This window comes from Rattus norvegicus, chromosome 1 (assembly GCF_036323735.1).
Source record: "Rattus norvegicus strain BN/NHsdMcwi chromosome 1, GRCr8, whole genome shotgun sequence".
NCBI lineage: Eukaryota > Metazoa > Chordata > Mammalia > Rodentia > Muridae > Rattus > Rattus norvegicus.
The window spans coordinates 127,230,493-127,251,594 of NC_086019.1; the positions used below are offsets into that span (position 1 = coordinate 127,230,493).

The following is a 21,102-nucleotide window of genomic DNA, read 5'->3' on the forward strand; positions in this document are numbered from 1 at the left end:
TCTCTGGGGCTCCAGGTTCCATAAATGTTGCCATCACTGAGCTGCTTCGACAAGGCAGAAACTGAATGTCTCCATGATTCCATGTTCCTTACCCAACACTTCTTTGGCTCCCTCAAAGCACCTTTTTCTCTGTCACAGTGGCTCTGCCCATGCTAATCCCTCTAACTGGTCTATTCACACCCACCTTCCTTACTCATCCTTTGATCTCTGCTCAAATACTAATACCATATGAAAAAGTTTCCTGACTACCTGACAGTTCACTGGGTCAAGGCCATTGAACCCCAAGATGCAGTCAGCATGTCTGAATTTTGTCCACCAAGTATGAGCAGAGTTTTGTGAATGAATGAATGAATGAATGTTTATTTCCTCTGACTTGCCTACAAATCTCTAATCCATTGTCATTCAGCTTTTTTGAGGCAGGAGATGGGACCCAATTTTGCTCCCTCCTGGCTCAAATTTTTATGGTTTTAATTTACCAAACTTACAATGGCAGACTCTGATCCCCCAGAACTTTCTATACTAGAGGTTTGGGTTCTGTTTGTTTTTAATTTTCACAGACTTGTGCATGAATCTAATTATAGGACCTTGTCCTTACTCGTTTTATGTCTTCTGATACTTCAAAATATACAGGACATAATGCAGCTCAGGAAGTATATATTTAAATGCACTTGGTCCTGTAGTAAAGAAGCTATTAAATGGTCCAAACCTTTAATAGCAGTTTCTGATTCTTCCCAGCCCTGTTAAGAGGTTGTCTGTCAGACTTGCGTATCTGAGTTAAGGTTTGGGATTCCTGAAGAGTTGGTAGTTATTATTATAAATGGGAAAAGCAAAGGACCATACAATGCCCAGCTCCCAGAACATTTGTTATCAGCTGGGGGTAGTGGCACATTGCTGTAATCCCAGCGCTTGGGAGCTAAAGCAGAAGCATCAGTAGTTTGAAGTCATTTTGAGGTTTGTAGTGAGTTTCAGAGCAGCCTGAAATATATATCAAAGGAACAGGAAGGGAAATGGGAAGAAGAGGAGAAAGGGAGAAGGAAATGGAGTGAAGAGGAAAGATAGGGAGGAGGAAGGAGAGGAGGAATGCTCAGTATCCGCAACACCAAAACAAAGGGTAATGTCGGTAGGCATTACCTCCTTCCACGAACAACAAACAACTAAGACTCAGGGGACACGGGACTATGTCGTAATACCCACCCGCAGAATTGGCAACTTGAACGGTTCATCCTCGTGTGCATTAGTTAAGTTCCCTGCTGCTGTGATAAAATCCCTGATAAAAGCAGCTTAGGAAAAGAAGGGTTGATTTAGGCTGATAATCTGATGCTCGCTGTGGTGAGAAGGAGCATGAAGCTGCTGTCCCCCTCCATCCTCAGTGAGGAAGCTGAGGGATGAATGTTCAGCTCACTTCCTTTTCTCCATTACTCCATCTGAGACCTCAGCTCAGGTGATGCCACCCACCTGGAGGGTAGGTCTTCCTAACTCAGTTAACGCTCTCTACAAACACCCTCATCTACATACAAAACTGTGTCTCCCAGTTGATTCAAATCTAGTTGAGTTGAAAATGAGACCGTCACTTCCTACATGATAACCAGTTGGCAATGAGTATGGCTGGCAATTGCTGTATCAACATCTCCCCAAGTCTTCTGCAAGTCTAATATTGAACACATGGGTCTCTTCATGTCCTGCTTCTCTGCAATGGGTCCACAGGGATGACTGGGTTGGAAAGAGTACTTACTAAAAAACAAAAACTTTATCAGAGACTTAACTTCTATTTTTTCAAAAATCAAAAAACTATGTTACCTTTTCCATGTGGCTTCAAGGAAGTCTAGCACCAAAATTAATGTTTAAATACAATAAATACATTAGTCTCAGTTTTAGAATGTCATATATTTCTTCTTCCTTTCCCCTTAAAAAATTGTTCCACTGCCATTTATATTGCTTTGTTTTGTTTGTCTTGCTGTGTAGCCCACTCTGGCCTCAAATACAATATCCTCCTGTCTCAGCCTTCAAGTGGACCACTTACATAAGTTTTATTATGTTTATCTCAAAACATGGTGCCTAGAGTTTGCAAGTTACAGATTTTGAATGTAATTGGTCCTGTACCTAGAAAGCTAGCCAAACTTATATCCATAGATTCTGTCAGTTGGGCTTTTTGTCAGATTCATGGATCTGGGTTTACTCTTGGGTCTCCAGTTGGGTTGACAGGAAATCAACAGCCCATGGCTTTGAGATGTTATTTGGCATCCTCTTGGCATGTGACTAGGAAGAGAAGGCACTGGTAACAGAGACCTCAACAAGAAGAAGATATGATGGTAACTAGACAAAGTACTGAGAGGTTAATCTTAGAAAGAAATAGAGATCATAAAAAGACAAAACACATAGTGGTGACAGACACATTTGGGATAGATCATGGCTGATTCAAATTCATGGGAATCAAGGCTGCTTGAACAGAAAAAGGTACAGACTAAATGCTGGAGCTTTGTGGGCTCCTTGAATGACATCCTTACTCTTCATCTGCCTTGGAGAGCCCGTTTTAATTACAGTCTCTATTGCTGCGATAAAAATACCATGGCCAACAGCAGTTGGGCGGAACTGTTTGACTTACGTATCTTGGGTCATAATTTCTTAATGACAGCCAAAGCCAAAGCAGGAACTCTTTGCTTCCAAGGCAGGAATCTGGAAACAGGAACTGAACAAAAGCCACTGAGGAACACTGCTTACTGGCTTCCTCATCTAGCTTTCTCATATCATCCATGACTACTCAGGGGTGGTACTGCCCCCAGTGAACTGGACTCAGCCACATTAATCATTAATCAAGAAAACTCTCTACAGAATTCCTACAAGCAAATCTTAATAAATCACATGAGCATTTTCTCAGCTGAGCGTCCCTCTCCCAAAGTGTTTATAGCTTTTGTCAAGTTGACATACAACTAACCAACCCAGAGCCAATTCTGAGAGAGACACAGACGTAGGCAAACAGGCGAAAATCTCAACCTCATTAGGAATAGAGTTGTACTGGATGATATGGCTCAGTGCTTGCCGAATATGCCCCCAGGATTAGGCATACCAGCTCAGTCACAAGCAGCAATCATTGCATACAGCACCTGCTCACAGGCACCGTCAGCAGCCCCACCAAGCTTCTGCAGCTTAGACAATAGAAAACCACCTTCCGGGCTGGAGAGATGGCCCAGCGGTTAAGAGCACCCGACTGCTCTTCCAGAGGTCATGAGTTCAATTCCCAGCAACCACATGGTGGCTCACAACCATCTGTAAAGAGATCCGATGCCCTCATCTGGTGTGCCTGAAGACAGCTACAGTGTACTTATATATAATAAATGAATAAATCTTAAAAAAAAAAAAGAAAACCACCTTCCTTGCAGGCATCTGACTCGCAAAGAAGGAAGGAAACATGTGTAGGCTGCCTGAATTCCAACCCCCCAACCAGAAAACCATTCCTCCTGTGAAGAAATAAAGACCACAAGAAAGGTAGGAGCGTTACATGAAGAGAAGACTGGAAACATTGAAGGAAAAAAAAAGAGTCAAGAATCAGAGCCAAGCACAGCCACCCATATGAGTGCCACAGTGGCCATGGATCCTCTAGGGGTGATTCTAGTGGCACATGTTTACTTTCAGGAAAAAAAGTATACACAAAATGGTTGTAGCCATGGGATTGTTTGACAGAGTCATTGAGATGCATCCATAACGAGACAGTGTGGCATTGTACTGGGCCTTATCTGTAGCTGCCATGGCCTTCATCAGTGTCATCCTGTCTCAGTTTGGGTTTTGATTGCTGTGACAAAGCACCATGACCAAAGCAAGTTAAGGAAGAAAGGGATCATTTGGCTTACATGTCCATATAGCTGTTCATCATGAAGGAAGTCTGAATAGGAACTTAAATAGGTCTGGAACCTGGAGGCAGGAGCTGATGCAGAGGCCATGGAAGGGTGCTGCTTACTGGCTTGCTCCCCATGGCTTACTCAGCCTGCTTTCTTATAGAACCCAGGACCACCAGCCCAGAGTGGCACCACCCACAGTAGTATGAGCCCTCCCCCATCAATCACCAATGTAGAAAACGTCCTACATCTGGATCTTATAGAGGCATTTTCTCCATCAAGTTTCCCTCCTTTCAGATAACTTTAGCTTATGTCAAGTTGACATAAAACTAGCCAGCACACACCCTATATAGCCCAAACGTAAGGATACCTAGAGCTTGGAGGAGGAAGAGAGAGACTACTCCCCAGAACCAACAGCAGGGATACTGTCACAATGATAATGTCACTGCTGGCAGCATAAACGCACTTGCTTGCCTTCTGGTACTATTTACCTTTGCCAGGCTCTGCAGTCCTGGTGATGAGAGATGAAGGGCGAGGCACTGGGAAAGTAAATGGAAGAAGCCAGGATGCAAATGGGCTCCACTCTGCAGCAGACTACAGCTCTGGCCCACACAGAAAGTGCCCGGAGAGCTAGTGATTCAGATGCCTAGAATTCTAGGAACCTGGGAGATCTCGGGGACAGCCAGTGGTAGTGTGTAACTGAGGAGCACAGCTAGCATTGCAGAGAGCCTAGTACTCCTTTAGTAACTGCTCAGCGTATTGTGGACGACACTGGAGAGAGAAGAGAGATTTAAGGCTTGAGCTTTATTCGGCACTATTAGTCTTCATCTCAGCCTTTCATGTATAAAATCTCTACAAGTCAGGACAAGGTGCTCCCCTGGGTGTTCTCCCTGTAATTACTAACCTTAAAGACGGCCCTATGAAAGGAAGTAGCTGGAAACTAAAACAACCAGATGTAAAAATTTTAGAGTGGATTAGACAAGTTTATGATCTATGGATCTGGAATAAAATTATAGAGTAGAAGCAGTCTTAGAACTCAAGCGTAGAATCCCAGGAGATCTTGAAACATGGGTTTATACAAGAATGAACTGGACCTAACTCCCACAAGATCGTGTTTTGATGTGAATATTTCACTCTGTCATTATGGAAATGTTCTGTGTAATTTAGGAGGTGCCTTGCAGGTAAACTGTGACTGTTTTTCCACAGGAAAAAGCGGCTGCCCCCCCCCCCATGTGTTTTAATAACTGGTTCAGGGAAGAGCTCCACAAGCCTAGGTCCTTTCCTTCAAAAAGACACACAGAGTTTCATCATGCAAAGATAAAGGGAAAACTTACATTAACAGAGCCCATGCAAAATCCAACAAAGTTGGACCATGCACAGCTAATTCCATAGAAATTATGACAAAAGTTCCACATATTGTCCAGAAGTTGTATATTGTTCAATCTATTATAAGGTTTCATTCAAGTTCAAGGTTCATGGATAGTACATTAATAACCAAATACCCATTTAGTAGTCAGTGTAGAGAGATCTGGAGATGTGGACGAGGCTGGCATTGACCCCCTAATTCTACAGTCATATTCTTTGACCCCCCGCACAGCATCAGCAGTGCACAGGAGAACCTTCACATGTACAGTTTCAAGCAAGTCTCCCAACACCATTGTTCTACAGTCTCTTCTGTTGTTGGCTTATAGGAGACTCTTAGTGGCAGGTGCATGATAAAGGGAAGTTAGTGGGGGTCACTCCATCCTCAGTTCTAACAGAATTCCAAAAGTTAGTATTGGGTTAATGAGAAGTAGCCTTGCGATTTTTTTTCCTTACAACAAAAAAGAAACTAAACAAAAAGAGTGTGAACATAATGTCAATGTCACCTGTTAATCTGAAACCCTGGGATGACATTGGCATTTAGGGTATGTCCCTTTAACAGAGAAACCCTGAGTCAATCTATATTAACCTGTGAATGGGATGGAGAAATCTGAAGGGGTACCGGACACTACAATCGTTAATTAAAGTCTAAATTGACTAAGCAAATTAGTTTCTGGCCTCTTTGGCGGCTTTAGAAAGAGGACAGGTGAAACAAATGATGTTGGAAATTAAGTGGAGTCAAAAATTCCCCTCGAAGATGAGGGAATGATGCCCGTGGGCCCTAAACACCTGCAGATTTCATTTGTGCATAATTTCCTTTCATATTAAAGAAGAAGGCTAGCCTTTGGGGATTTTCTGCTGCCCCTGCCAGTTGAAAAATCCTGTGTTTGGCGGTTAGGAAAATGGCCCCTTTGCTAAAGTGTTCTGAAGTGACCTGTGCTGTAAGTAAATGTTACTGTGGTGTGTGACACAGAACCCAGAGCTATTTCATGTGATCCTCAAGTGAGTCCAAATATAACAGGAATTACAGAAACCAGGAGCTCAGTCTGAAGGGAAACCATGAGGAGAACTAGTAAGGAATCAATGTCGGGGTCATTCAAAAACACACTGCATCACAAACAGCTGGCTTGCTCAACAAGGAGGTTTGCTCTTGAGCTTGGAGTACCCGTCATCCAAGCAAAATGGTTTCGAGTGACTTGATCAAATGACTAGAGATATTGAATGGAGTTTTATAAAATACATATTTGAAAAACATAAAAGCTATTCAGGAAGCAGCACAATCAATCCAGCCTACCTACCTGACATTTGGAGGCAGGTACCGTTTGCTTTTCCATGCAGTCTCCGAGGTCCCGGGTACTCACACACATAGCTGTCACTCATCTGGTTCTTTTGCACACAAGGGAGCTGCTGCCGTACTAACGATAGTTTCTTTTTTAAAGCTGGGATCAAAGACTTGGGTGTTTGGAGTCTTCAAGTTCTCAGAGAATTATTTTCCATTTTGATGATGATGGTATGTTTGTGAAGAAGCAACTTTGCTTCTTAACAAATTTGGGTATGAAAAACAGGGCAAGCCAGAAAGGAGGGATGGGGATTCTGGAGAGATCTGACTGTGGAGATGATGCAGAAATCAGTAGAGGAGGAGGTAAGACCTGCTGAGTACTGATGCTGCACTCTCCACACTATGGAAAGAGTCCCTTGTCCATATCATGGAAAAGGTGACCAACGGAGCTATAGGAGCCCCTTAGCAAAGCCCCTCATCCAGTAAAACCTGTTTATCCTATGTGGAAGCTGCTATTGTTTTTACAAGAAGAGCACCATAACTACATATCTGTGTTATCTTTTGGATTGGAGTAAAAGAAAATTTTGAAGGTGACTGGGTCTGGTGGCATTTGGGAGACTGAGTAGGAGGGTTGAGAGTTACAGGACATTCTGACCTACAGTACAAGAACCTGTCTCAAAATAACAAAAACAGACAAACAAAACCCCACCAGTAACACATTTTGTACAGGAGGCTAATCCTAACAGCTAGCATTTTTTATTTATGAGATTAAGATACAACAATGGACCATGTGTCTTTTAGTATTAAACAAATTAGTGGGTTATTCAGGGATAAAAGTCTAGGTCAAAAATTGCAAATATTATAATTGACCATACTAACAAGTCAGAAGGAAAATGGCTCGTGATTATATCAATGGAATACTTGACAGAATTCAATCATGACAAAAAGAAAGAAAGAAAGAAAGAAAGAAAGAAAGAAAGGAAGGAAGAAAGAAAGAAAGAAAGAAAGAAAGAAAGAAAGGAATCAGGCTGAGAAGAAGACTCAGTGTGTAAGACCATTTGATGAACACATTTGATGAGGACTTGAGATATCTAGAAGCAACATAAACGCCCAGTGATATGGTGTGTGCCTAAACCCCAGTGTTGGGGTTCTGGGAGTTCAGAGACAGGAAGACCCTGGATCATGGCCAGCCAGTCTAGCTGAAACAATGAGTTTCAGGTTAAATAGGGTCTATATTAAAATAAAATAAAAACAACATAGAAGGGTTTGAAGAGTTGACTCAGCCATTAAGAACATACGCTTCTATGGAAGAGAACCCAAATTTGGTTTTCAGCACCCATGCTGGATGGCTCATAACTGTCTATAGCCCAACTCCAGGGAATCCAATGCCTCTGGCTGCCACAGGCACCACGCCAATAAACACCCATACCCACAATTTTAAATAATAATAAATATTGAAAAACTAAAGTAGAACGAAATAGAAATCAACCTCTGGCCTCACATGTTCACACATGGATGTACACAAGCATGCGCGCGCGCGCACACACACACACACACACACATGCATACACAAGCACACATACAATTTAAAATTAAAAATAATTCAGGGTTGGGGATTTAGCTCAGTGGTAGAGCGCTTGCCTAGCAAGCGCAAGGCCCTGGGTTCGGTCCCCAGCTCTGAAAAAAAGAAAAAAAATTAAAAATAATTCAATTAAAAAAACCTGAAATTCTCTAAGGAAATTAGAAACTCTCCTTCATCTGACCAATCGAATTTGCAGAAAATTGTAGCTGTGTGGTGCAAAACCAATTGCTTGCTTCCTAAAATGGGAACGTGGAGGAATAGCTGCCTTACCATGGCTATTCAGTGCTATACTGGGAGTCATGGCTACTGTGCTAAGACCATAAAGAGAAATATCTTGCATGTTTCTTAGAAAGGAAGAAATAGAACTATTTTTATTTGTAAATAACATGGTTGTCTATGCATTTGCTAACTAACCACTTCACTTTGAGCCTCTCTCATAAAGAATAGAGAGTCTTCGTGTTGGCAGCTAAGCACATTGAAAGACGTCAAGTAAACTCTAGGTAGCCTGTCATTGCTGTGTGGAATCACTCTGTGCAGATGCCAAGATTGTCTAGTCTCAAAGCATGACTAGAAAAGAAGATAGTTCATTGTGGTGCTTGGAATGAGAATGGCTCCCCTAGGCTCATTTATTTAAAGACTTGGTCCCCGGTTGGCGGAACTAGTTAGTTAGGAAGATTATGAAATGTGCCCCTGTTGGAGGAGGTATGTTACTGGGGGTGGAATTTGAGATTTAAAAAAACAATTCCTGAGATCCCTAGTGTGTATTCTTCCTCTCTCTGCTTTGTGGCTGTGATATAAGCTCTTGGGTGTTCCTTTGCTCCACCATCATGGACTAAACCTCTGAAAACAGAAACTAAATTAAACACTTTATTTTAGAAATTGCTTTGGTCATGGTGTTTTATCATGTAGAAAAGTAATTAAGACAGAGTTGGAGCCAGAGAGTGGACTGTTGCTGTGATAGACCTGACCATGCTGGTTGGTTGGGCGGTGAGAGGATGTGGAAGACGTTGGGACTTTGGACTATGAAAGCACAGCATCATGAACCTCCCTTTGGAGGAACTTAGAAGACAGTAAGTAGTGTTGAGAGCTTGCCGGCTGTGCAGGCCTGGTTCAAGAGATTTCAGAAGAACAGTGTCAGTCATGGGACTAGAGACCATTCTTGTGATGTTTTGGCAATGAATGTGGCTTTCTGCCCTTGTCCTAAGAATTTGCCTGAGGCTAAACTGAAAAGTAACAAACTGATTTCCTTGGCAGAAGAGATTCAAGATTAATATAGACTGTTGTGTTGGTATGAGTAATCATTCTTTTTGTTTTATTTTGTTGTTTTTGTTTCTCTAGGTAGGGTTTCTCTGTGTAGATCCAGTAGTAATCACTTGTATGCAAATCTATCCTGTAAATGACAAGTGAGACAAAAAGAAATAAAAAATGTATAGTAAACAAATAAGAATAAGAAGTGGAGGAGGAGGGGGGGAGGAGGAGAAAAGAGGAGAAAGGAGAGGAAGAGGAGGAGGAGGGAGAAGAGCCCCAATAAAGTTAATGTTGTCACTAAGGCCTGTGCTAAAAGAAATGAGAAAATTAAAAAGAGCAATGATCAGAAATGGAATAAATGAAGGGGTGCCCTCAGGGTAAGACCCCCACAGCTAAGCTTCCAACTCATGAAAAGAAATGACTTAAGGAATTTTCTGTTCCTAAAAAGCAATAACAAAGCAAGGCTGCTACAAATACTATTCAGGCGTGCCTGGGTTCATCCCAAGTTGGTAATCAAACTTGGAAGTGTTGTGCTTATGGTTCCCGCTTTAGAACTATGGAGGGTACATGGATAAAGAAGTTGTGGATCTTCTGTCTGGGGTTAAGGTGATCCCCTGAGGCGAGGTATGTGTAAGGGGAGTCTGCATGGAGGTCCAGAGAGGCCATTTCATGGCATTGTGAAAGTGAAGCCTGGATTGTGTTAGAAACACCAGGATATTGGAGAAGCTAGAGCCATGGGAGACCTGCCAGGGAGAGCTGCAAACAGAGAGTGGAACCAGCCCAAGAGAGAGAAGTCCATTATAGACACAAAGCTGGAGGGGTGGGAGACATCTAAGCCCTTGGACATCAGACAGGCTGCTACATCAGCCATGGAGCAACAAGAGTTGAAGTTTGCCCTCCTGGATTTTGGTCTTGCTTTGGTCCAGTATTTCCTCCTTAATCTCCCCACTCTCCCCTTTTGGAATGGTAATGTATATCTGAGCTACGTTGGAGGTGTATAATTTGTCTTTTGATTTTACAGGGGATTATGTAACTTTAATTTTTTAAAACTTATTTTTAATGATGGTTCTTAAATGCTTTAACCTCCCTTTTAGCCCGCCACCCACCAGAGGTTGTGGGAAACTTAGGATATGGGAGAAGTGGACCTGTTTAGAAAAGTTCTTTGGAACAACTCCCGTCCATGTTGTCTGGAAATCAGCAGTTCGGTTAACAAGTTGGCAGCAGCAGTAGCTCGATCTATCATAAACACTTCACAGATATACCAGTAGTCCAGTCCACTGGAGTCAGGTTAGCAACAGCGGCGATGATCTAGGAGAGACACCCAGGCCTCAGACTAGGCACAAGTCAGCAGGAGGGACCAGGAGGAACACCAGGAGAAGTTTTTGGCTGTGTCTCTCTCAGCAAAGCAAAGAAAGATGAGAGAAGATGCAAGACCCACAAGCATTGCACAGCTGGCTCTATAAGCAAGCCCAGCTCAATCCCTGTCACTGTTTGTGAGTCCTATTTATACCCTCCAAATATCACGTGTCCTCCACGGGTGTTGCTTTAGCTTGTGTCTTCCTCAGCACCTGTCTTGCCTCAACATGTCTGTCTGTTTCAGCTGACAGCACTCCGCCAATCAGCCAGAGTCCGTGGAAGCAGAAAGAAACTGCAGCACACCACCATATGGTTTTTGGTGTGTTTTCCTCTCTCTCTGTGGAATCCCAACAAATGCCACTCAATTATGCAATGTAAGGCAGACAAACACATGTGTGTTATTAGCAAAGAATCCATCATGACGTGTCCTTTCACAAACTTGCTTTAACAGAACATCCTTTCACCTCTGTCTGCTTCACCTAAATATTCCTTTACAAGTGTGCATTAGCTTTTTATCTGTGTCCACTTCAGCTAAACGGTCCTTCACCTGACCACCCCAGCAAAACACCATCCTAATGACTTTCCAAAGAACACTTAAGTTTCCACTTCAGAACTACAATCAATAGACTGTCTTCAGTCTGAGAAGAGACTTTGGACCTTGAAACTATGTTGAGACTGTGAAAGAGTATGGAGATTTTTAATGTTGAACTAAATTTATTTTGCATTATGTATATCCATAAGCCTATAGGCTAAGGGAATGAAGTGTGTGCTTTGAATGAGAGTAGCCCCCATAGACTCATTTATTTGAGTACTTGGTCCCTAGCTGGTAGAAGTGTTTAGAAAGGATTAGGAGGTGTGGCCTTGTTGGAGGAGGTGTGTCACTGTGGGGGTGTACTGTGAGGTTTCAAAAGCCCATGTCATTCCCAGTAGTTAGTTTGTTCTTTCTTTCTATCTATCTATCTATCTATCTATCTATCTATCTATCTATCTATCTAATCTTCCTATCTATCTATCTATCTATCTATCTATCTATCTATCTATCTAATCTTCCTATCTATCTATCTATCTATCTATCTATCTATCTATCTATCTATCTATCTAATCTTCCTATCTATCTATCTATCTATCTAATCTTCCTATCTATCTATCTATCTATCTATCTATCTATCTAATCTTCCTATCTATCTATCTATCTATCTATCTATCTATCTATCTAATCTTCCTATCTATCTATCTATCTATCTATCTATCTATCTATCTATCATCTTCCTATCTATCTATCTATCTAATCTTCCTATCTATCTATCTATCTATCTATCTATCTATCTATCTATCATCTTCCTATCTATCTATCTATCTATCTATCTTCCTATCTATCTATCTTCTCATGGTTATGGATCAAGATATGATATCTCAACTGTTCTTTTGCTCCATCATACTCTCTAACCTTCTGAAGCTAAAAGGCAAATTTCATAAACAATTGCCTTGGTCATGATATTTTATCACAGCAATAGAAAAGTAACTAAGACATTCATAATTTGTTACTTTCATTAATCATTTCAAAAGTAAATGAACTCTGCCCATTTTCCCTTCTTTTTGCATTTAAACTATAAAATTTCAGCATGGAGAGAAAGGGCAAAAGACAAACAAAAGAACCCCACCTCAGGTCAAGCTCCTTCCATCTGGCATAGTGACTAAAACTTTGCTTTCTCTAAGTGGCAGCAATTTGTGGGGTCCAACTTAGCACCTGGCAGTGTCTCCTGAGCTCCGTTGTATGACAAAGCATCTCTTCCTTAGCTTCAGGGAAGAATAGCCTGGGAGAAGCAAGATGTGAGAGGCCAAAATGGGATCCCTTCTGAGGCTAGACCAGATTCAGGGTGGTGGGACGGAGAGTTAGGGAGGTCATCAGCACAAGGGGAACAATGACTTCGAGGGTTCTTCCTTCATATATGAGAAGCTGTAGAGCTGCTCTCTTAATTACCTAATATGGGGGCAGATAATTATAGATGTCAGAGGAAAGATGCCTACCTTTACTTTTTCCAGTTCATTTCCATTTCACTGTGTAGACGGCTGTGATGTTTGCTGAAGGATTTAACAGTTGCAAAGGCGTTGTGGTTTGACATGGTAGACTAAGGATAGCAAGGAACACATTTAACGGTGGATTCCAAGTATCCTTCATAAGTAATGGAAAGTTTTCAGTGAGACTCATCTGCACATCCCTGAAGAGCAAGAGCAGAGAGAATCTGCAGAACAGGACTGGCTGGTGGAGAAAAGTTTTACCACAAGGCAGCCATGTCTTCTCGTCCACACTGAATTAGGTGCTGCTTAACCCAAGCTTCCAGGAAGCCAGATCCCTCTGATCGAATGATGTGGCTAATCAAGGGGCCCATAAATAGTTCTCTCTCTCTTTCCAAGAATAGAGTTAAGAATAGAAACCAGGACCCTGCCATGCAGCAGACTGCAGCTGTCAGTGTGGGCAGTAGAAGACCAGCACTGACCAGTACAACTCTAGGCAAATGCCAGGCAAGGGTTGCTGGTGCAATGGTAAGCTATGTGTGGTACACCAGATGTCCAGTGTGGGCAGAGGTGGTACAAGAAGAGCACTATGCATCACCCAGATTATAACGAGAGAGAGAGAGAGAGAGAGAGAGAGAGAGAGAGAGAGAGAGAGAGAAGAGAGAAAAACATAGGGCAGACTCTCACAGCGTAGGTGTGCAGAAAGTCAGCAGGACACAGAGGAGTTTACAATGATATGTAGCAAGGGCACCAAAGACCTTCTGGAAACAGATTGTGCTGCAAGCCAAGTTATTATGGAAACCACACATTTTCTCTTAAGAAACTTGGGACAGAAATCAAAGCATGGTGGCATTACATCAAGGTATTTGCTACCATTGAGGGAGGAACCTGCCTGGACAAGCCACTGAAGCACCCTGGAGCCAGGACTCCCAACTCACGTCTGGAATAAATTCAACTTTTAGTAGGCAGTTCAAAATCCTGGGCATACCTCACTGCCTCCTAGAGATGTATGTTGTGAGCCTATCCACACTGTACACACTGAAATATAAAACAAGGCTTATTCTAACAGGTTCCAACCCAAGCAGCATTAGTTTCATAAGATGTTGCTTGATGGTCTAGGAGGTTTTTTTTTTTTAATTGTCTAACACTGGATATTTATAATTTGCCATGATCTTTTTTTTTTTGGTGTAGCCTCACTAAGAAATTATTAAATATAAATATTAAATATAAACAATAATCTGTATGCATATTATTTACTGATACATTGTCTTTAAGTAAACCACATGATAATCTGGCTCGTGGGTATACTACTGTGGCAGCTTTCTCCTTCCCTTTTTTTTTTTTTTTCCGGCGCTGGGGACCGAACCCAGGGCCTTGCGCTTCCTAGGCAAGCACTCTACCACTGAGCTAAATCCCCAACCCCTCTCCTTCCCTTTTTAAAAGTGGGAATCCTAGCCTATGAGAAGGTGCTACACACAGCGAACCCCCCCCCCCCCCCCGCGCGCCTCAATCCATCCTCTGTGGAAATGCCCTGTGTACTAAGTTAGGTCCTGGGTGCTTGAAAGGCTCCTTATTCCAATGATTCCAATGCAGATGACTGTCAAACAGCCATCACAGTATCTTTTTGGTTACTAAGGCAATGTGAGGAACCAGCTGACAGGCAATGGCTGAAGCAAATGTTGTGTCCTCAAATCGCGCGTGCGAGTTCCATTGCTTAACTTCTTTTCTGTAAAATGGGGATGGTAGTAATAGTGCTTACCTCACAGGGAGGAGATGGGATTTAAATATGTGTAAACCAGCCCTGAGTAAAGACATATTAGTGAGCATCCAGTGCTCTAAGAGAATGTCTGGCGTTCGGTAAACACTATATGTTAGTGAGTATTTCCTAATCTCATAATTTAAGTGAGAGCTTGTATTGGGGGTAGGGAACACGCACAAACAGGCTCAGCAAGGCTGGTGATCAAGCCTGGGGCCTCAAACAACGACATTATCTCTACTGTGTTCAATAGTGAACTAGTCTCAATTTAATAAACCTATCCTTCTGTATTTACCAGAGTTGAAAATATGTCAATGAGGCTGGAGGAAATCAACGAAAGAGAAAATTTCATGAAGGCGTCTCTGCAGACTGTCGACCTTCGGCTCTCTCAGCTGGAGGAGCTATCTGGCAGGATGGTGGGCGCTCTGGAGAATCTGGCAGGCATCGACAGGTCTGATCTGATCCAGGCTCGATCAAGAGCATCCTCAGAATGTGAGGCCACCTACCTGCTGCGGCAGAGCAGTATCAACAGCGCCGATGGCTACAGCATGTACCGCTACCATTTCAATGGCGAGGAGCTTCTGTTTGAGGAGCCCGCCCTCTCCACTTCGCCAGGGACAGTGTTCCGGAAAAAAACCTGCTCCTTCCGCGTGAAGGAAGAGGATGTAAAATCACACCTGGACCAGCCAAGTAGCCTGCACCACACCCCAGGCCCCAGCCCGCCTGCCACGCCAGGTCGCAGCCGGCTTGCCCTTGATGGTCCCTTGAGCACAGAGTTGAGACCTGGACTGGATCCTGGTATCTCTGCGGGTGAGCTTGATCCGCGGGCAGATTTCAAGAGCGCCGAAGTTGCACCAAGTCTGAACACAGCGAATGTTGCAAGCACTCAGCTGACCGTCGAAAGCACTGTTTCCCACCCACTGCGGGAGAGCAAACTCGCGCGCTACTACCCCGGAGACCTCAACACCTACAAAACAATGAAGTCCAGAAGCTTCGTCTATTCTGAAGGAAGAAAACTTGTCCGAGGTCTTAGCAACTGGGGTGCCGAGTACAGTTCAATCATGGACCAAACATGGAACTCGGCAGAATGGAGATGTCAAGTTCAAAGGATCACACGCTCCCGCAGCACAGACATCCCGTACATTGTGTCTGAAGCAGCCTCCCAAGATGAGTTTGAGGATGAGCACAGAGAATCTCTTCTGGCTCCTCAGATCTCCCGTTCAGCCCTCACGGTCTCTGACAGGCCCGAAAAGGAAAACTTGCTGTCTGTGAAGCCACACCAGACTTTAGGATTCCCCTGCCTACGGTCAAGAAGTTTACATGGTCATCCTAGGAGTGCCAAACCCTCTCCTAGCAAATTAGACAGGGCGGGACATGCCAGCAGCACCAGCAACTTAGCAGTTATGTCAGACGCTCCAGAGGGACAAAACACCCAGCAGGAGAAAGGAAACCCGGAAACTGAATGCTAATGGGTTTCTCATCTTTGATTAAAACCAAACCAAAACACTCACAGCCAGAACCATCGATGGGTGCCATCTTGGCCATCTAAAACCTTATCAATTTCAGGAAATGCATTCATTTTGAAGTGGTGAAAATTCTAAACTTAATTTAAATTGCAATGAACGCACAGTAGTGTTCTGTTAAGCACCTTTTAGGAAAGTATGTTGTGTTCGTGTTTTAGTAGAAGAGAATGAAGGCAGCACTGGCAGGTTTGGGCTGTAGCTCAGTAGGTAGAATGCTTGCTCACTGAGTACACCCAAACCCTGGCTTCAAACGCCAGCAGCACATGAGACATGTAGGGCCATACACCTGTACAGTTGTGATCCCAGCACTCAGGGAGATGCAGGCAGGAGAATCAGAAATTAACCGACAACCTTGGCTACATAGGAAGCTCCAGGCTAGCCCGAGCCACTTAAGAATGACCTAAATAAACAAACAAACAAACAAATGAAATTTCGGAAGACGCTAGGCCAGTGACACTAATTAGTTCATCACTATCAAGATGGCATGAGCTCTTTGCTTTGTGGGCCACCTACTGCCTGACAGAGGCCGTAAGGTACAGAAGTCACCACGGAGGCATTTAATAAGTGACACAAGAGAGTTTAAAGGGATAGAGAAGATGTGAAAAAAGGAAAGAAAGGGGAAAAATAAAAATTAGTAAGTACGAGAAATAAGCAGTGGCCACACAATTTATACATTTTTAGGAGGATTTTTTTTGTTGGTTTTACGTTTTAAAAGTATACAATTCAATGAAACCTCACATTCTAATAATACAGGAGTTTTGTGAATACAAAGTGATTGAGTTTGCATTTTCTTATCTTTGTAGTCCTTAATAGCAACAAAACAAAACAAATAAGCAAACAAACCTCCACTCCCAAACAAATCAATGTGTCTTTCTCTAGGAATGGTTTGTGCAAAGCTGTAGATAAAACCTAAAGGCTAGAGCTTCAACAACCACAGGATGTCTCAAGGCAGAGAACACAAGACGTTACGCTTCAACCTGATTCATGCAAAACAATGGAAATGAGTATCTAGCAAAGACACGTTTACTTGGGATTAAAGTTGGGTCTGTCGTCTGAGACACATATGTCCAGGAGAGGGTGGAATATAGTACGCTCTGAGAACAAAAGGAAGGTTAGGGTTGTAAGACTGAAATGTCACGCACACTCTTACAAAAGAAGGCTCATTGGCGTTTCCTGCCTGTGCAGGAGCAGGCAGGTGCTGAGCGCCTGGCGGGTGTAGCCCCCGTGCAAGGCTCGTCTCCTCTCGCTGGGACAGCTGTGCTTCCATCAGCTGATCCTTTACTCTCTCACTGAGCTGTGACAGGATGAGTCCATTTCATACAATGAATTCTCACAAAGTCAACAGATCTTGTTGACACAGGAGGGAAGGGGTGGGGCACCAGCTAGGCACGTCACCATCCAACTGTACACAAAGGAACAGAAAGAGAACTTCTCTGGCTAGAACGGAGGTTACTTAAGTGCAAAGTACCCAAGAAAGTCTCCAGCTCACACATGCAGAACAGAGCCCATCTCCTGCCTAGAATCATTGATGGCTCCCACTGAAGCCAAGGACTTCATAAAAAGAACCATTGGCTAGTAGACCCAAGATCTAAGAACAAATGGTGATAAGGGACCATGACGGATGAAAATGGGAGGTGAAGGGTGTTTGTTGGTTTGTTTGTTTGTTTTTAAAAAGGAACAAAAGGTTATGAGCAAGTCAATTTCCTTCTCTGAAGGGGTGGGAGGGAAAAGGGGACACAGGCAGAAGCACGGGGCATTGTAGAGAAGTCTATGGTCTGCTTTCCATTTGAAGATCACCACAGTGGTGCCACAGGAAGTGAGCAACGGTGATAAACAGGAAGAAGACTGAATGTTTCCCTCCTAAAATAAGACCCAGATTTTAATAGGTTAGAATTCCTGAAGGTGGATGAACTTTCCCAAAAGGTCTGATCTAGCACTGAAGTGGGCAGGTCTTTGAAATGTAATACACAGCATTTATTTAGTAAACAAAACTACTACTTGTTTGTATACTGTTACATGGGACCTATTCAATCATTCCGCTACATGTCTATATGTGAGTCCATGTTTCATGAGATGATCTGTACAAGATAACCATTGACAACCATGCTGATTAAACCAATCCAAAGCTTTAAGTCATTCTAATGATGGCCACGCCAACAGTGGCCTTGTGCCTCTGCAAAGTCTACTGGTGCCCAAGCTCGGGGGTATAGAGTTTTTAAAAGTTTTTAAAACCTCCACAACCATAATTTACATCAAAGTTAGATGAGTGCCAGAGTCCCCTGAAATGTTCGTTTCTGGCAGAGCATAGCAATTATTTTAGATGTAACCTTCTAATTATTTTTTACTTATATCTTTTCTAGTTATTTTACTTTGCTTTAATTATTTTAATTAATACATCTGGACCATGGTCAAGGCCATGGAAATCTCACATGTGTTGCCAAGGCAGACATGACCATTGGGAGGAGGCAGGTAGAAGGCTGAGAACTGTCTAAGCAAACACAAAGAAGACACTTTGGTCATTTTATTTCACATACTGCATCTTCTCATATTTCCAAAGCTTTCCTTTTGATAACAAAAAAGTTTATATATATATATGTATATATATGTATATATGTATATATATGTGTGTGTGTGTATACATATATGCATATATGTTTCTTTTATTTTTTTAGATTACTATAATTACATCATTTCTCCCTTTCCCTTTCCTCCTTCCATGGTCTTTTTTTCCTTAATTATTGTTACATACACACACACACACACACACACACACACACCCTTAAATATGTAAGTATAACCTGATAAGTCTGTATAATGTTAAAAACTTTAATGTGTGCATGTTGGGGGCTGACCATTGGTCGTTGAATAATCAACTGGTGTGTGCTCTTCCTTGGAGAAGGCTTTCCCTTGCTCTCAGCATTCCTGAGTTGCCTGCTATCCTTTGTGTAAGACTGGGCCTCCTGGGCTTTCCTCCATTTCATTAGCATATCCATTGTCCCTGTTCAGCTCATGTTTAGGCATGATTTGGAGAGACTTTGGGGGTTGTGGCTTCTGACATTCCCCGGAGACAAAAATGTCAGTAAAGTTCCTGTCCCTCTGGCTTTAATAATCCTCCCTCCTCCTTTTGATTCCCGAGGCTTAGGTAAAGGAGATGTGTTAGAGATGGGATTGGGTTCCACAACTATGCATTTTGGTTGGTTGTTTTCTGTAGTGGTCACTCTCTTTTAACAAAGAGTAGTTTCCTTGGGGTGTGTGTGTGTGTGTGTGTGTGTGTCTATATTCACCCGTGGTTATAAGGACAAGTGTTTAGAGTGTAGTTAGGAATTATGCTGGTTTAGTAAAGCAGTGGTTATAGACTCTCCTCCAAGATCCATGGTTTCGCTAGCCCTGGGTAATTGACTAGGTTTCCAGTCCTAGATTTCCATCTTGTTGAGTGGGTCTTAAATGCAATCAGAGAGCTGATGGTTACGGCCAAGGCGTGTGTGCTACTACTGCACCCTTAGGGCTGTCATGCCATGTTGTTGTGGTTCACGGCATCATACCTGGGTAGGATGGTTAGTCGCTTCCTTTGAGTGTTTCCACGGCACCTGCTGGTACCATGAAAGCTAGTCCTCAGAGAGGAGGCTTTCAGGTCAGTTCCAGCTCTGGGTCCTGCATCTGAAGTGTATGGTGTCTTCAACACATTTATACACCGACTCGTGTGTGCTACAGGTATTTTTAGGTAATCGTGCAATTCCTATCCTTACTGCTATTTTACCTTTCTCTCTCCTTTTTCTGTATTTTGATAACAAAAGTGCTTAGCCTTAGCCAAGTTCAAGAGAAGAACAGATTTCTTAGGACAGCAAGAATATCTGTAACTATGGTGGTTTGTATATGCTTGGCCCAGGGAGTGGCACTATTAGGAGGTGTGGCCTTATTAGAATAGGTGTGACCTTGTTGGAAGAAGTGTGTTACTATGGAGGTGGACTTTGAGACCCTCCTCCTAGCCACGTGGGAACCAGTCTTTTCATTTCTGCCTTCGGAACAAGATGTAGAACTCTCAGCAACTCTATCGTCATGCCTGGCTGGATCCTGCCAAGATGATACTGGGCTGAACCTCTGAACCTGTAAGCCAGCCCCAGTTAAATGTTGTCCTTTATAAGAGTTGTCTTGGTCATGGTGTCTCTTCATAGCAATATAAACCTTAACTAAGACAGTAATCATACAAAGTTAGTCTGAAGAAGGGAATGCTTGTCCCCAAATTCTCCATGTCCCTATTCAACACACACACACACACACACACACACACACACACACACACACACACACACACAATGTTCCAATTCAGCACACACACCGAAGGCACGCCCGCATGCACGCATGTGTGGGTTACATGTCCCATCCCTGTGAGTCTCTCTAAGAATGGTGGCACTCATATCTTATTAAGGTGTTACCTAAAAGCATCGTTAGACATCACACTTTTTCGGGGTGTTTGTATTACAGATACAAATGAATACTCCTAATGGTGAAATCTGAGAGCCTGTGGCAGGTCAAATATTAAGAGCTTTCTTACATAGCTTAAATCGTACCATACTTACGTACTTTCCCAACACTGTACAACTCGGGTACTGGGAATTTTATCTACAGGCCTGGGCCTAATTACTTGGCATGGCATTGTTACTGTTTCCTTTTGTAATCACGACTTTGTCTAAATATAAGGAGCAAGGAGTTAAGAACAAATAGTCAAGGTAATCATGTATCTGACATCATCCAGTACATTCGAATAAGAACACTGCATATGTTGAACTATACTGGTGGATAAATAAAGATTCCACAAATTCTATTTTTGTCCTATATAATATATAATGCGAGATATGATGATATTTTTATACATATATCCTCCCAGATTATGAGGTTCACCTATACGTTATGACATTTGGTAGGTACTGAATGTGACGAACTGAGCTGGTAGGCTGTGAGGCCCTTGGCAGTTAGGATGTCCACGTGAGATTTGCCTTCAGAATATGTTCAACTTATTCACACAGACATTCCTTACAACACCATGTTACTACAGTAGTCCCGTATAAAGACATCATACAGAGCAGGGACCAGGCAGGCAGGAAATGCTGCTGGCTTCTGCTTGGGAGTCCTCTCCAGTGAGGGTGCTGTGG

The 21,102-nt window shown here is 42.8% G+C and overlaps 1 protein-coding gene across 4 annotated transcripts in view; it reads left to right on the forward strand.

Moving 5' to 3' along the window:
* The window catches only part of Trpm1 (transient receptor potential cation channel, subfamily M, member 1), a 116,534-nt gene extending 99,807 nt beyond the window's left edge, over positions 1-16,727 (forward strand). For 2 of the 4 annotated variants that reach the window (NM_001037734.1, NM_001037733.1), the window contains 1 exon segment: positions 14,728-15,898. In NM_001037734.1, the coding sequence (NP_001032823.1) occupies positions 14,728-15,898 (1,171 nt within the window). 4 annotated transcript variants of the gene reach the window in all.
* Positions 16,728-21,102: the final 4,375 nt, after the last annotated feature.